The sequence below is a fragment of the Lathamus discolor genome, chromosome 2 (assembly GCF_037157495.1).
Source record: "Lathamus discolor isolate bLatDis1 chromosome 2, bLatDis1.hap1, whole genome shotgun sequence".
NCBI lineage: Eukaryota > Metazoa > Chordata > Aves > Psittaciformes > Psittacidae > Lathamus > Lathamus discolor.
In genome coordinates this window covers 59,967,986-59,982,009 of record NC_088885.1, presented here as the reverse complement: position 1 = coordinate 59,982,009, position 14,024 = coordinate 59,967,986, and the positions used below count along the sequence as shown (strand labels likewise).

At 46.1% G+C, this 14,024-nt stretch overlaps 1 protein-coding gene across 1 annotated transcript in view; it reads left to right on the top strand.

Moving 5' to 3' along the window:
• Nucleotides 1-12,139, top strand: part of SMARCC1 (SWI/SNF related, matrix associated, actin dependent regulator of chromatin subfamily c member 1) — an 86,994-nt gene extending 74,855 nt beyond the window's left edge. The window contains exons 27-28 of the mRNA XM_065667029.1: nucleotides 8,316-8,492; nucleotides 10,114-12,139. Coding sequence (XP_065523101.1) covers nucleotides 8,316-8,492; nucleotides 10,114-10,199 — 263 coding nt within the window. The 3' untranslated portion in view covers nucleotides 10,200-12,139. The remainder of the gene's footprint in view (nucleotides 1-8,315; nucleotides 8,493-10,113) is intronic.
• The last annotated feature ends 1,885 nt before the right edge of the window (nucleotides 12,140-14,024 follow it).

Sequence of the window (14,024 nt, the reverse complement as noted above, 5' to 3'; positions counted from 1 at the left end):
TGAGTTCACTTTCTCTTGGCAAATATTTTCCGTGGACTGTCAGTGCTTGCTGTTTATCCATTGTACGTAATGAGCTTGCTGGCAGGAGACATGCAGGGAGTAGTCAGATAAAAGGAAAACAAAGTCATATGGGTAGTAAATGGGTTGCAGTGTTCATCCACAGTGCTGTAATATGTGTGTAATTGTGAGGGTTGCTAAGGGGTTACAGTGGTTGGTAATACAGAAACTTGAAGGTCACATTGGGTGCTCTCTGGCATGTTCTTCACAGTACAAAAACCTGGCCAGGCAATAGGTGTCATGGGCTGGAATACTAAATAAGAGTCAACCACAGTACAGCAGTTCCACTGAGGATGATGGATAATATTTTAGTGACTTGCACTGTGCGGTCGTCTTAACATCTGCAGAGCTCCTCTAGTAAGTTTGAACGGCTCTTAACTCCTTACAAAATGTATTATTGAAGATGTGTTAATATTTGAAGGCTACCAGTACTGCCCTGCAGAACGGATGTCCTTGCTGCTGTGGCACACTGAGCAGCTTCTTGACAAAGTATCTTCCATCATATGTGCTTTGTCGTAGGAAAATAACAGTGAGCCCTTGGCTGGGAGGTGTTGTGGATGTCAGGGCCCTGCAAGCCCAGCACGGTGCGCCTCTGCATTCAGAGGTATCTGACTTGAGCACACCGATGCCTCCATCGTCGGTGAATCACGCCAGAGGGGAGTGACAGAAATGCAATATGCAAGTGAAGTGGAAATTCTGCCTCTCCCCCGAGATGCAATGCTAAATGAGTTATTGTGGTTAATTATTCACAGTTCTTGGCTATGGGATTCTCTGCTGCAGTGTGTGTGTGTGGAGAGGACGTGCCGACAGAAGGGATGTGTCTGGGAGGTTGGTTAGAAATACAGATTTCCGGGTCGTCTGAAAACCGTTCCCAGTGGGAAGGAGCACATCACTGCAGAGCAGCTCCACGGCACTGCAGGAAGCTAGCTGGCATTCCCTGGAGTCATTCTCTGCTTGTTCCTGTATCAGGACTGTGAAACAATTCATTCAGTAGTAGGAGAGCAAAATTGCAATGGGACGTGTCCCTTACAGAGATCAGAGGAAGTCTTTGCTCCTCTCCAAAATGTTGGCGGCCAAAGGAGAGACTCCCTTCATGCAGCACTGGCTGTGTTTGCAGATTTCCTCTTTGAAGGGTAAATAAGGAGAGGTGTGCAGGAAGATTTAATAGGCTCCAAGCTTTCTGCAACATGCTCCATTGGCTGCTACAGTGAAACAAAAACACTAAAACTGTTTACCACTCCAGTACCCCTCAAGTAGCTGATTTAATAGAGGTAGAGGCTTATTTAATAGAGATAAATACCTTGGAGATCTTTTAAAAACCATTCCTCATCTGTTTCCCTGTAATGTGAATCTGCAATTGGCATTTGCTAATAGTGGAATGCTTCAGAGCATGCATTAGGGAATGTCTACAATCTAACGTGTAAAGGATTTTTTTTTTTTTTAGTCTGCTAAATCTCATTCTATTGAACCTTTTGCCTTTATCTCTTCCTGTGTCTCCCGTTTTTAAGCTCACCCCTTATGTAGGTCACACTTCCACATTTTATGCTCGAGCTGCTGTCTTGAAGCGGTATCTCTTGTAAAATGAAAAACTACTATCTCTATAGAAATAGGGCTTCATTTTTGCTGTAGAGGTGGCAGTACTTCCCCTTGGTTAATCCATTTAGTTGGGTATTGCTTGATTACTGCTCAACTTCAGCGTTTTGGAGTTCTGGTTTGTGATAGGATTGTTCCTTTCCAAGCTAATCTGTAGATAAAATTGTGGCAGACCATGCCAGGAAGGCAAAAAGTGGGCAGCCAACCCTGCTCTCAAACACAGAGGAGCTGCTCAGCTTATGGGCATCTTCAGAAAAATGGCAGTGCTGCTTATTTTTAAATCCCCCAAGATTTAAGAGAGAAGAAAAGCTCTAGAGGCTCCTTGGTCTGGGTAGCAGGATGCTTCACAACAAGCATCATTATGAGATTTGGAGTCATGACACACTTTGAATTTATGAAGAAACAATCTTTAAGTTGTTTTCTTTTTTAATGGTGACTTTAACTTGGCTGTAGTTGATTTGAATATGGAACATGGTTATTGGATCTGCACGTTACTGTGGGTTTGACAGCCTCTCTCTCGCTGAAGAAATACTTCCCAATGTTAAAGCTCTTAAGACCTCCTGTGAAGCCACGCAGTGTGCAGTAAAGCTGATCCAGCTTCGGGTGTTGCAGAAGAGCTTTTTTAATATGAATTGCTTCATTAGCGTAGAGAGAATCTTGTAGGCATGTGGTGTTAGAGGATGGCCAAATTACTGAGAGGTTGAGGCTCCTGTCAAGCGGCAGCTTCCAGACTGGGAATTTGACAGTTTCCAGCTTTCTGGTCTGCTGAAACACAGCTGTGTTGTTCCAGTTTTTACGGTTTTATTCCCCAATCAACCTTAATTTTGCCAGTGAACAACATCCTTCATAGCTGTGAATATCAGCTCTTTTTGCTACAAAGCCCTCAATGTCTTTGGGTAGTGTTTTATGTCCAGTTTCTTGTTTTGGTGTGATTCAGCCCTTGTCACCTTTCTGCCCCCAGCAGTTTGAGTTGCCCAGTGTCTGCTTCTGCTTGTCTACCTTTGCTTCTGCATGCTTGTAGCTGTGATCATTTCTTTTTTGGGGGGTTAAAAAATATAGGAGTTAATGAAAAATAAAAGACCTACTCAAAGCAGAGTTCTTAAGAGCATACTAATGTTGTCTTGATGTATCAAGTGGCTGCTCTTCTTTTGCAGTACCCTTTCAGAGTAAATACTGGAATCAAAACGTAGGAGGAGTGTGAGGATGAGGACATATGAGGAAGCAGTGCTCATCTTGCTGTGTGAGCTAAGCTAGATATGGACACAAGTTTCTAATGCTGAAGCTTGGTACACCATATCTGTTGCTCTGTTCTCCAGCAACCTTGACTTTTCACAAGCAGGTTTCAAGCGTATGCATATCCTGGGTCAGCCCAGAGGTTCACATCACTGCCTTTGACCAGATAGATTGCAGATGCTTCCTGTAAACTGTTAAGAAACAGGGTAAATGCAAATCAAGCCTTCCACAGTCATGTTCCTCAAGCATTTTGACACTGGTGCTTAGGGGTTGCTTATAACTGATGGACAGGGGTAGAGCAGTTGATGTCGTCTACCTGGACTTGTGCAAAGTGTTCAACACTGTCCCAGCACAACATCCTTGTCTCTAAATTGGAGAGACATCAGTTTGATAGGTGGACCACTTGGAGGATAGAGAACTGGCTGGATGTCTGCACACAAAGAGTTGTGGTCAATGGCTCAATGTCCAGCTGGAGACCAGTAACGAGTGGTGTCCCTCAGGGATCGGTGTTGGGACTGGTCTTGTTCAGCATCTTTGCTGGTGACATGGACAGTGGGATTGAGTGCGCCCTCAGCAAGTTTGCCGATGACACCAAGCTGCGTGGTTCGGTTGATATGCTGGAGGGAAGGGATGCCAGCCAGAGGGACCTTGACACGCTTGTGAGGTGGGCTGATGCCAACCTCATGAAGTTTAACCATGACAAGTGCAAGGTCCTGCACCTCGGCTGGAGCAATCCCGGGCACAGCTGCAGGCTGGGCAGAGAAGAGATTCAGAGTGGCCCTGCGGAGAAGGACTTGGGGGGGGTGCTGGTCGATGAGAAAATGAACATGAGCCGGCTGCAGTGTGCGCTCGCAGCCCAGAAAGCCAACCGTATCCTGGGCTGCATCAAAAGGAGCGTGACCAGCAGGTCGAAGGAGGTGATCCTTCCCCTCTACTCTGCTCTTGTGAGACCTCACTTGGAGCATTGTGTGCAGTTCTGGTGTCCTCAACATAAAAAGGACAGGGAGCTGCTGGAACAAGTCCAGAGGAGGGCCACAAGGATGATCAGGGGACTGGAGCACCTCCCGTATGAAGACAGGCTGAGAAAGTTGGGGCTGTTCAGCCTGGAGAAGAGAAGGCTGCGCAGAGACCTCATAGCAGCCTTCCAGTATCCGAAGGGGGCCTACAAGGGTGCTGGGGAGGGACTCTTCAATAGGGACTGTAGTGATAGGACAAGGGGGAATGGGTTAGATTGGATATAAAGAAGTTCTTTACTCTGAGGGTGGCGAGGCCCTGGCACAGGTTGCCCAGAGAAGCTGTGGCTGCCCCATCCCTGGCAGTGTTCAAGGCCTGGTTGGATAGAGCCTTGGGTGACATGGTTCCATGTGAGGTATCCCTGCCCATGGCAGGGAGGTTGGAACTTGATGATCTTAAGGTCCTTTCCAACCCTAACTATTCTATGATTCTAACTATTGTGTTCAGAGCCACTAATGGACATACCCTCTGCAGTTTGTGTTGGCAAGTTCCACAGTTTAAATTCAGTGAAAGCAGGATTTTAAATCTGTAGCATTAGGAATTGTGGTGGTCACCTTTAATTCTGTATTTGAAAAAACTGAAGGCTTCCCATTTGCTTTTCCCATGGCATGTCTAAGATCATTAGAGGTATAAGCTGTCATCTCTTCCCCTATGCAGACTTTCTCCCAGGTACCCTGGTGGGCATCAGTTGTGTCTCTGCATCCCTACACTGAGTCCACTTCTCTGTTAAATAATATTTTGAGTCCACTAGAAGACTTCAGGCTGACCAGGAATATGCAGGAATATGTCAGTACAGTGAGGCAGATCCTCAAATTCTCTGCTTGCCTGTGAAACAAAACCAGCCTGTTCTGTTGTGGACTAGAAGAGACTAGATTTGCAAAAGCAGCTTCTGCATGTTTAAGCTGCTCTTGGAGGACTTCTCAGGTGCATGGAGCAGAATATAAATTTTTCCTGGAAAGTGACTACTTTGAGTTGTTGTTGCCACGATGTTTCGTAAGGGAAGAGAACAGGGTATCAGTTACCGACCTGGCCATGTCATCCCCCTTTTCTTCTTTGCAGATTGAGATTGTTGGTGAGACAGGATGTTTTTTCACGTTTGTTTTAGTATTTCATCCTTAACTTCCAGCTACCAAAATTCAAGCTGCTGTTTCATATGTTGTGACTGTAGTGCCACAGGTCATCATGTAACATCGGGCATGTCCTGCGTTCCTCCAGCTGTCTCCTGTAAATCAGGGGAAAATCCCAAATTCTGGAGCTTTACCAGCTGCCATTGTACAGCTGCATCCTCTGACAGGCTGTGCTTCAGAGCTGATCTTCAGGCTGAGACCATATGTACCACTGGGCTTGTTTCAGCACACAGGCAGCCTTGTGGCATGGAGAAGAGCTGCTTGCTTGTCTACCTGCCATGTTTATGTTGGAAGCTCAGCACTAGCACAGAGCTCATTACAAAGAGCCTGCAAATACTCAGTTAGGGGCTGTTTGAAAACCCACCAGCATTTTGTTTCTTAACAGTGCTGGTCCTGTAGCTCTTGACCCACTCCTAATACTAATAGATTGCTATGTCTTTAAGTCTCAGCCCATGCCTGGCCGTTACTTTCAGTGACAGTGTTCTCATGTTGCCTGCCATGGCCTTTCTGCCCAGTCCTCATCTCGCAGTGAGCTGTACCAAAACAGATGCACAGATGCCAGCAGCAGCAAATTCATGCCGCATCTGCTTAAATCTTCAGTTATCTGCATATTATCCGTTGATACGCTTGAGGGCAGGGCTGCCAGTCAGGAGGGCTGAGGCAGGCTGGAGGAATGGGCTGACAGAAGCCTTGTGAGATTCAGCAGGGACAAAAGCGAAGTCTACCTGGGAGGACTAACCCCAAGCAGCAGCTCTTCAGAAAAGGTCCTGTGGATCCTGACGGGCAGCAAGCAGAGTGTGAGCTGGCAGAGACTGGCAGCGTTTCAGTCTGTCCAAACAGGAGCACAGGCAACAGCCTGAGGGATGTGATTATCCCTCACCCTGCTCACTAGTTGTTAGACAGCATCTGGAGGACTGAGTCCTGCAGTACAAGAAAGGCATTGATCAGACTGGACCGAGTTCAGATGGCCACTAAAGATGCTCTGAGGGTCTGAGCAGTTTCCCCGTGGAGAGGACCTACCAGCAGCCCTACAATACCTATGAGGAGATCATCAAGAAGACAGCCTTTTTCAGTGAAGGGGGAGTAGTACGAGTGACAGAGATAACACTTCAGTCTTCTTAGAGTGCTGCTGCTGAAGATGGTATGGCAAATGGGTAACATTGAGGAACATCCAGCGCAACTTGTCTGGAAAGGAAAAACCAGTTACTGGAGCTCTTAAATACTGGTCTTTAGTCACCTTGACTTACCGACAAAGGCATGCCACATAATTTTAGGGTATGTCCCACCTTTCAGCTGTTGACTGGAGGTGCAAGGATTCCAAGGAGCTTCTTCAAAACCACCTATTCCCCATCACCAAAGCAGAAAATACTTTGTTGATAGTGGTGACAAAAGAGGATTAAAAGCTTAGATGTATGCAGCTTTTCTGGGTGGCTGCTGCTGCTGCCACTCTAATATGTAGTGATGGAAATGCCATGATGTGTGCTGCAGGCCACTGGTCAGTGATGGAATGTGTCCAGGGTTAACTTTTCCTTTCCTTTGTCAATGTTTGAGAAATCCAGTGGTTTCTCTAGAGCTTTGTATCTGCTGCTTGCCGGTATGCTGGTCTTGCTCCTGTAATCAGGCAGCATCAGGTTGGCACACGGACCTCTTGCTTGTATAACCTGGAGCTCCAATACTGTTTTCATGGTTCACTGCTTCACAATTCCTGTGAATTTAAGATTCTTCAGTAACTGCCAGGACTGTATGAAGCCAGCAGGCTGTGGTGTGTTGGATTCTTTTGCACTGTGTTGTGGCACTCATTTCAGAAGCAAGTACTGCCTTATACCCAGAGTACTGCATCCAGCTGTAAGGCCACCAGTGTAAGAAGGCACATGGAGCTGTCATTCAGTAGGTATTCCTACATGGTTGGACTGTTCTTCAGTGGTCCCTCTAGCTTTTTGATGGGGATAGAGAAGGATTTGTGAAGGCTGGTGAACCTCACCTCTGTGAGAGCCTGAGTCATGGCCCTTGGGCAGAGGTTTCTGTACAGGCATTACACAGTGACAGCTCTGAAGGAGCAGGGTTTGCTTTTGATCACTGGGGTTAAAGTGCAGATTATTACTCTTCTAGATCACAAATTCCCAACCATTCAGGTATAGCCCACCATTTCCTCTTAGACAAAGTGAAGACTTTGCTTTGTCTTCTGTCTGCTGTGGCTGTGTTAAGTTGCTTGTGGGCCTGTGTGGTCCTGCCTCTGACTGGAGGATGCTGGCTAAAATATCTAACCAACCCATTCCAGGCAATAGCTTATGAGCTGGTGCAGTTTCCTCATATCTTATAAAATGGAAGTAACGGATACTGATAAAATATTATTCAAAGCTCTTGTTCCGAAGCTGAGCTTTAGAGTTAATAAATAGTGTTTGTGCTGAAGTATTGACTTGGACACAAATCCAGAGGTCTGACTTCCTTGGCTTTAACCACTGGTGTGGCTGCTATGCTTTTTATGTATGTTCAGAGCCTTTTTTTTTTTTTGTTGTTGTGGGTTCTGTCACCATATTTTACTTCACATAACCACCTGAGGTTTGGGGTGGAATGAGCTCTCCTGAAAGAAGTCTTTACAATCCATGCCTAATAGCTGCTTTTCTAATTAAAGTACTGTACCTTCATGTAAGTGTGTAAAAGTAAATGTAATTGGATTATGCAAAATAATCTCTTAAAGTGAGGTTTTAAAGCAGTTAATAAGCAAGTTGGAGGTGTCTAAAACTGGATGATGCTAACAGTTGCTTTGTGCAGCTGAAACATAAAAGGTCTCTTACAGAGCTGATACATAAGAAAGACTTACTGGAGCCCTCTCTTGCATTAAAATCGGGTTTTTAACAGCAGAAATTTCTCTACACTGAAACTTCTAACTGTATGATTTCAGTTCCCCCATTAAATTAATCTATTAAACTTTGTGGCTGCTCTGTTTCATCACATGCTCTTAAATTGATGCTTCGTTATTCTGGTGTAATTTGTTTCCACTCCCTCTTTAGGTTGTTATCAAATGCCTTTTTAGCAGGGGTTTACTTAAAATTCTGGGGTATGTTACCTCCCACTTGCTTCTTGATGTTTGAGATTACAAGGTCCCGAAGGGGCTCTTCCCAAAGGGAGGGTGTTGATTTGGGGGAGGACAAAAAGGTGTTTGGAGCATGTATGGAGTTGGCTGTCATACAGAAGACTTTTTCCTCACTTCTCAGAGAATAACTAGACCCTGTTTTTCTCCTCCAGTCACTTCCGTGAGTCTCACATTGTGTCTCTTCACTGCTCTTGCAGGTCAGATTCCAGGGCCCGGTTCAATGATACCCGGACAACCCATGCCAGGCCGGATGATGCCAAGTGTGGCAGCCAACATCCATCCAGCTGGCGGTGGTCCCCCCCCACCTGGCATGTCACCGATGACAGGAAATCTAATTGGACCTCGTGTTCCTCTAGCAGCTCCGAATGGCATGTGTAAGTGGATGTCCAGCAGAAAACATTTTGAATATACCTGGTGTGGCTTTTTCTGTCCCTCGCCTTGTTGCTGGAAAACTCACTGCAGTTGAAACCCCTTTATCTGGTGCAGGAATAATAGGATCTGTGCATGTTGGAAGCCAAAGACTAGTGCCAGAGGTGTGCTTGAAGCTTTAAGTGCTTGTCTCCCCTCTAGGTATTCAAACATATTTCATTGTCCTTTATTTTATTTATAGCATCCCTTATTCTATTTATAATGACAGTAAGGCTCTGTGGTCATCATCAAAAATTGCTCCTGACTTGCTCTGGAAGAGTGCACAGTAGAGGTTCAGGAATTAACAATATCTAAATCCTTACGTAGTGGAGGCGAGAATACAATTCAGTTCAACAATGCCTTGCTGAAAACTTGGCATTGTGATATTAGAAGGAGGAAGTCCTAATTAGGAAGAAGCAAAAGGTATATTGTGTAAGGAACATTCCCAATATAAATACCCACACCTCCAAAACCAAAGGTGACTTACGCCAGCCAAAAAAAGCAGTAGCTCCTGTGTGGGTGTTACTTAAATGAGTGTGAGAATTTGGCCAAAGCCAGCAAGCAGAAGAGAAGCTGGTGTGGCTAGTGTAGGATGCTCTGCTATGAATTCGTCAATATATTTGTCTGTATTAGCTGCAGCCTGGGACAAGCTGCTGGTCTGCTTCAGCACAGCAGCCTTAACCCCAGAAATGTTCCTCAGCACACAGCTGTCACCAAACAGGCAAAAGTTGTGATGGCTTGTAGTGCCTCTGCCAAAAAATAATTGGGAAAAGCCATCCCGTTTTAGCCTCAGCTGAAGGGAGTTGCTGAGGAGTACTGACTCATTGGTGTTAACCAGCATAAGCATGAGATACTCCCCTCTGATGCTATTTTTGTTCAGACATTGCTCCTTATTCTTTTGGTGCTGTAGCTTTACTTAGTTTTCCTCCCTTTTTTCTGAGCCTCTACCGCTGGGAATATCTTACGTCAGGTTACATTCCTGCTTGCTCTCTTCCCTTATCTTAATTTCTTTTTTCCCCTCCCCTACTGAACAAGTCAGTCATGTTCCATTAACATCTCCTCTCTGTGCATGAAAGCTGGCCTTTTGTATCCTTCATTTCTTTCCTCCTACTTGCTGCATCTGTGGATTCCTCTACTTTAACCTACATACGCTGCTCAGAGCTTAAGTGCAGGCTCTGTTTATATAAAGTCTATTGTTCCATCTATCTTTAAAGAAAAGAGCCATAATCTAAAGGTTCTAGCACAGAGGTGGGAGATGAGAAACGCTAATTCCAGCTGAAGGTTGCTTGATGTGAACTTTGCCAGCTACTGAGCTGTCATCTTTTCTGTAAAATATGGGAATCTTTTTTCCCTCTTTCACAGAGTCCACACAGTGCTTAGTGGTTGAAAAGTGCAATAAAACTTGCAGTGAAGCTTCTTTGGGAAGCTGCAGTCATGGCCATTTCTGGGGACAGTCGTTGTTGCTTTTTCCTCCGACAGCCACATCTTCTGTGGCACATAGACACCTGGACATTGGCATTGGGTTCCTTTTCCATGTTCAGCCCTTCTTGGTGTCCTGCTCACTGTTTCTCTGCTGTTTTTCCACAGATCCCCCTCCAGCACAGCCACCTCCACCAGCAGAAGGAGTGACTCCACCTCCAGCAGCAGCCCCGCCAGCCTCAGCCGCTCCCTAAAGCAGTCAAGGAAGAAGGAACTTCTACAGCAACATAGTGGTGACCAAAAATGAATTCCTCAGTTACCTCCTGTTCCCCTGGGAGGTTTTCACCTCCTGTTGGCCTGCCCCGGTTGTGTATGCGTGCATATACATACACAGATACAAGTACATTATACACAGCATCTGCCCACCACTAAGACTACTCGTTACCTGGCAATACTCCGCATTGCTTTGGGAAAGCTTTAGATCAAAGACGCCAGTAGTGCCTCCATGTTGCTGGTGGGAAGTCCTTTATGCTTTGGTCTGCTTGCGTTTCAGGGTGTGCTCGACTCTGGTTTCTTTCATCTTGGTGTTTTGAACTTTGGGTCCTCCTGGGGAGGGTAAAAAAGACCCAAGCTTGCACAGTGGAGGCGTTAGCTGAGCTTTTAGGATGTAGCATGTGCCCACTCCACCTGTGATCTAATGTTTTGAGTTCTCCAGGTAGAGCAAAGCATCAAGGTTGGATGCCAAACCAGTGTTTCGAACAGAGAAGGAAAATAAGGGCACGCTGTAGCACAGAAGCTGCAGGAATGCCACTGTGTTCATGACAGATATCTCAACATTAAAGACAGTAGCTGAGTCCTGGGGCTGCCTCGCTAACTTATTAAAGAAAATATTGATCCAGTGCAAATGAAGCCAGGAGTGAATCAATTGGAATAAAACCACTCAATGGTAGGAGTTTTCTTGCTCCAGTTTTTACCTTTCTTTTGCCTTTGAAGGTGGTAGTTGAACCTCTTGAGTAGTTTGGTACAGTAGCCAACTGAGGAATAAACCCATGATTTTTAGTCCCTCTTTTTGGAGCATATACTTTTTACTTTATAAAATGAACAAAACAAAAAAAAAAAGTAGATAGCGAAGAAGTGCTAGCATTTGGGATTGGGTTGGGATGGCTGGGATGCAAATGCCAGAACTACCTCCTGTGGACAGCCGAGGTGGGCAGAGTCAGCGACCGTGGGTCATGTCTCCAGGACAGCTCACGCATTACCTTCCACTCACTGAGCTTCCATTGTCTGGGGGGGTTGAGATGTGAGGGTACAGCTTCAGCAGGCAAATCTAGGAGCACTCATTGAGACCATCACACAGAGACCTTCAGGCTGCCAAGAGCTGCCTGTTTGCTCATCGTTAGTGACTGCAGAAAATCTTTCACCCATTGTGGTTTGGGTTCTCTGCTCTTTTCCTGGTATAAGAGCATTTGCCAAGTTTCCTTGCAGAAAGTCTGGCATCTGCTTGCTTGCTTAAAGGGTGGCTTTCAGCAACCAGGTGCAAGGTGGTGGCCTGAGGATTGACCGGAGAGAGAGCTCTCAAATAAATCCGAAACCTGCAGAACCACCTATACCATTAAAAACAAAAGGATTTCCTTTGAAGAGCACTCAGGTGATCGACTCATCAGTGCTAATGGCTGAACTTCCCAGGTCCTATGAGCGCATGAGTGCAGATTAACCAGTTCTGGGCTGCATGCTCAGATGATCATCCGCAGCCTTGTTACTTCCAGCACATAGGAATGACGCTTTCCACTGTCAACCTCTTAAGAATCCACAGTGCCTAGCAGAGAACAGTCAGGGCCTGCCTGCCTTCCACCTCCCACAAAGGAAATTCAGCCCCAGCGTTACCTTTCCCTCCAGGGTCTTTGGGGTTAGCATGGGATTTTCTGGTTCAAACCGTAGTCCAGTTTAGAATAACCTCAGGTTGTTTTTAGCGTGATCAACTTCAAATATAAAGGATCCAGATGGAGACTATTTTTTACTGTACTAGTGATGATCCTACAGAGTACCTGAATCCTTGACACTGTTGTGTTTCTATATAAATAATACATGTGCTGACTTTTTCATCTGATCCTATGTACAGGGCCGGTTTTATTCCTGCAACACAGCCTCCCAATTTTGTGAAATAAATCAAAAAACAACGCGGTTTTTGTACAAAGCTTGCGCCACTTTGTCTGGAGTCTCCTTTCCCTCTGTGTGTGTTGTGGATGAGCTGAGAGTTGTTAATATGATACGGGTTTCTTTGGGGGCTGCATTTTGACTACAATGGAGTAAATGCAAAGCCTGATCTTGTTACTCTGCGAGGTGGGAGACACCAAAGCAGTGCAGGCAAGCAAAGGCAATGCGCTCGGCGATCCCCCGCTTTGGAAAATGGTATTTCAGATTTAAAAAGCTTAATGAATGTGGACGAGGTAAAACGGCATTCGAGGCCTGATGGGATTACTTCTGTTTGATTCCTGCTTTCCCCACTGTTGTGCTGTGGACAGTCGCTCAGGCTCTTGTTCCCAGTTGAATCACACACTTGAAAGAAGAGCTCTGAAGAGGCAGATTTTAATAGAGGAGGGCTGGGCACGCTGACCGAGCAGGATCCCACTGTTCCTCTATTCCCGTACCAGCTTTGCTGTTAATTGTTTAATTCAAATGCTTGTTCAGATCTTTTGTCTTCTCCTGCAGGGGTCCAGAAGCTGCCAGGGTAGTTTGCCCTTTTTGGTTAAACTGAAACCAGGAATCCAATCAGGATTATATCCTAAATGCTGTTGCTACTTCACATAAGTCTTTTCCTCTGAGGATGTGTGCTAATGGTACTCCTTCTCAAGCATCCCACATGTAATGCCCACAGTCCCTAATTCCCTGAAGCTGGAGAAGGATAAGCACAGGGGTGGAGATGTGTCTCCAGGTCCAGGACACCCAATGAAAGCCCCATCTGCAGCTGGGGAACCCTTTTTGCGTACCCTTTTTCCTGAGGAGCACAAAGAAATGGTAAATCATAGCATCAGTTGCTGAACGCTTTCTTTTTCTATTGATGGGCCTTTAAAGCTTTGCAGTCACCAAAGATGGCTGAGGCTGGGCTGTTACCTTGACCGAGTGGTGGTCTGGATGCAGTTTGGCCCCACACTTGCTGTATGGATGTTAGATCCCCCCAGCTGGTCCTGGTGATGGGGTGGGAGCAGTACTGATGGGCTGGGGTCACTTACCTGCTGGGGTGTGGAGCAGTGATGGATTGGAGAGAGCAAATTCCCATTGACAGCTTTATGATGGGAGCACAGTAAAGCTTGAAGGCACATTTAGGACTGGGCCCTAACCTGTAGCTCTTGAAACTGGCACAGTGTCCACTCCAACACTGCGGTAGTGTCTTTGAGGCCAAGATGGTTTGGGGGTGCATAGAACCTCATCTCGGTGCCAAACCTTTCTGCTGTCCTCAAAATACTAGCTGTGCCTCCTGTTACTACACACTGCTAGGAGGAGGTTATATCTTCATCCAAATAACCCCATAGTGCCAGAGACAGGGATGGGACATGCAGGTTTCTTTTCTTAGCGCTGTTGCCTCGTTGGCACAAGAAGCAATAGGGCAGTGGACCAGGAACGGCAACAGGCATTCGCACCCCCTGCCTGCACTTGGCTCAGCTTCCTGATAATATCCTGAAACTCCCTGTTGTGGCTGTGTCCTGACCAGCCATACCAGCTCCACCGTGTGGTTCCTAATAAGCTGTTTGGGTTTTTTTCCCCTGAGCTTATTTAAAGCCAAAAATGCACCTTAGGGCACCTAAAGAGTTTTGGTGTGCAAGTGTGCATTGGCCTCCAACGCATTTAGTTCAATTCCTGTGCCTTTCTCACCGGAAACTTTTAAAACGGAGGATTTGGCAGGGCTGGAAACCCCTTTTCAGGCTCCACAGGTTTTATAGCAACAAGTGGGTAACCCCAATGGGTAGTGCCAGACACACCACCCATCCCATGGGCTAATCCCCCCCCCAAATCCTGGCAGGAACCGATGTGCCCCAGACAATCGGTGGCAGTGGGTGACCTGCCAACGGCTTGGGTGTGCT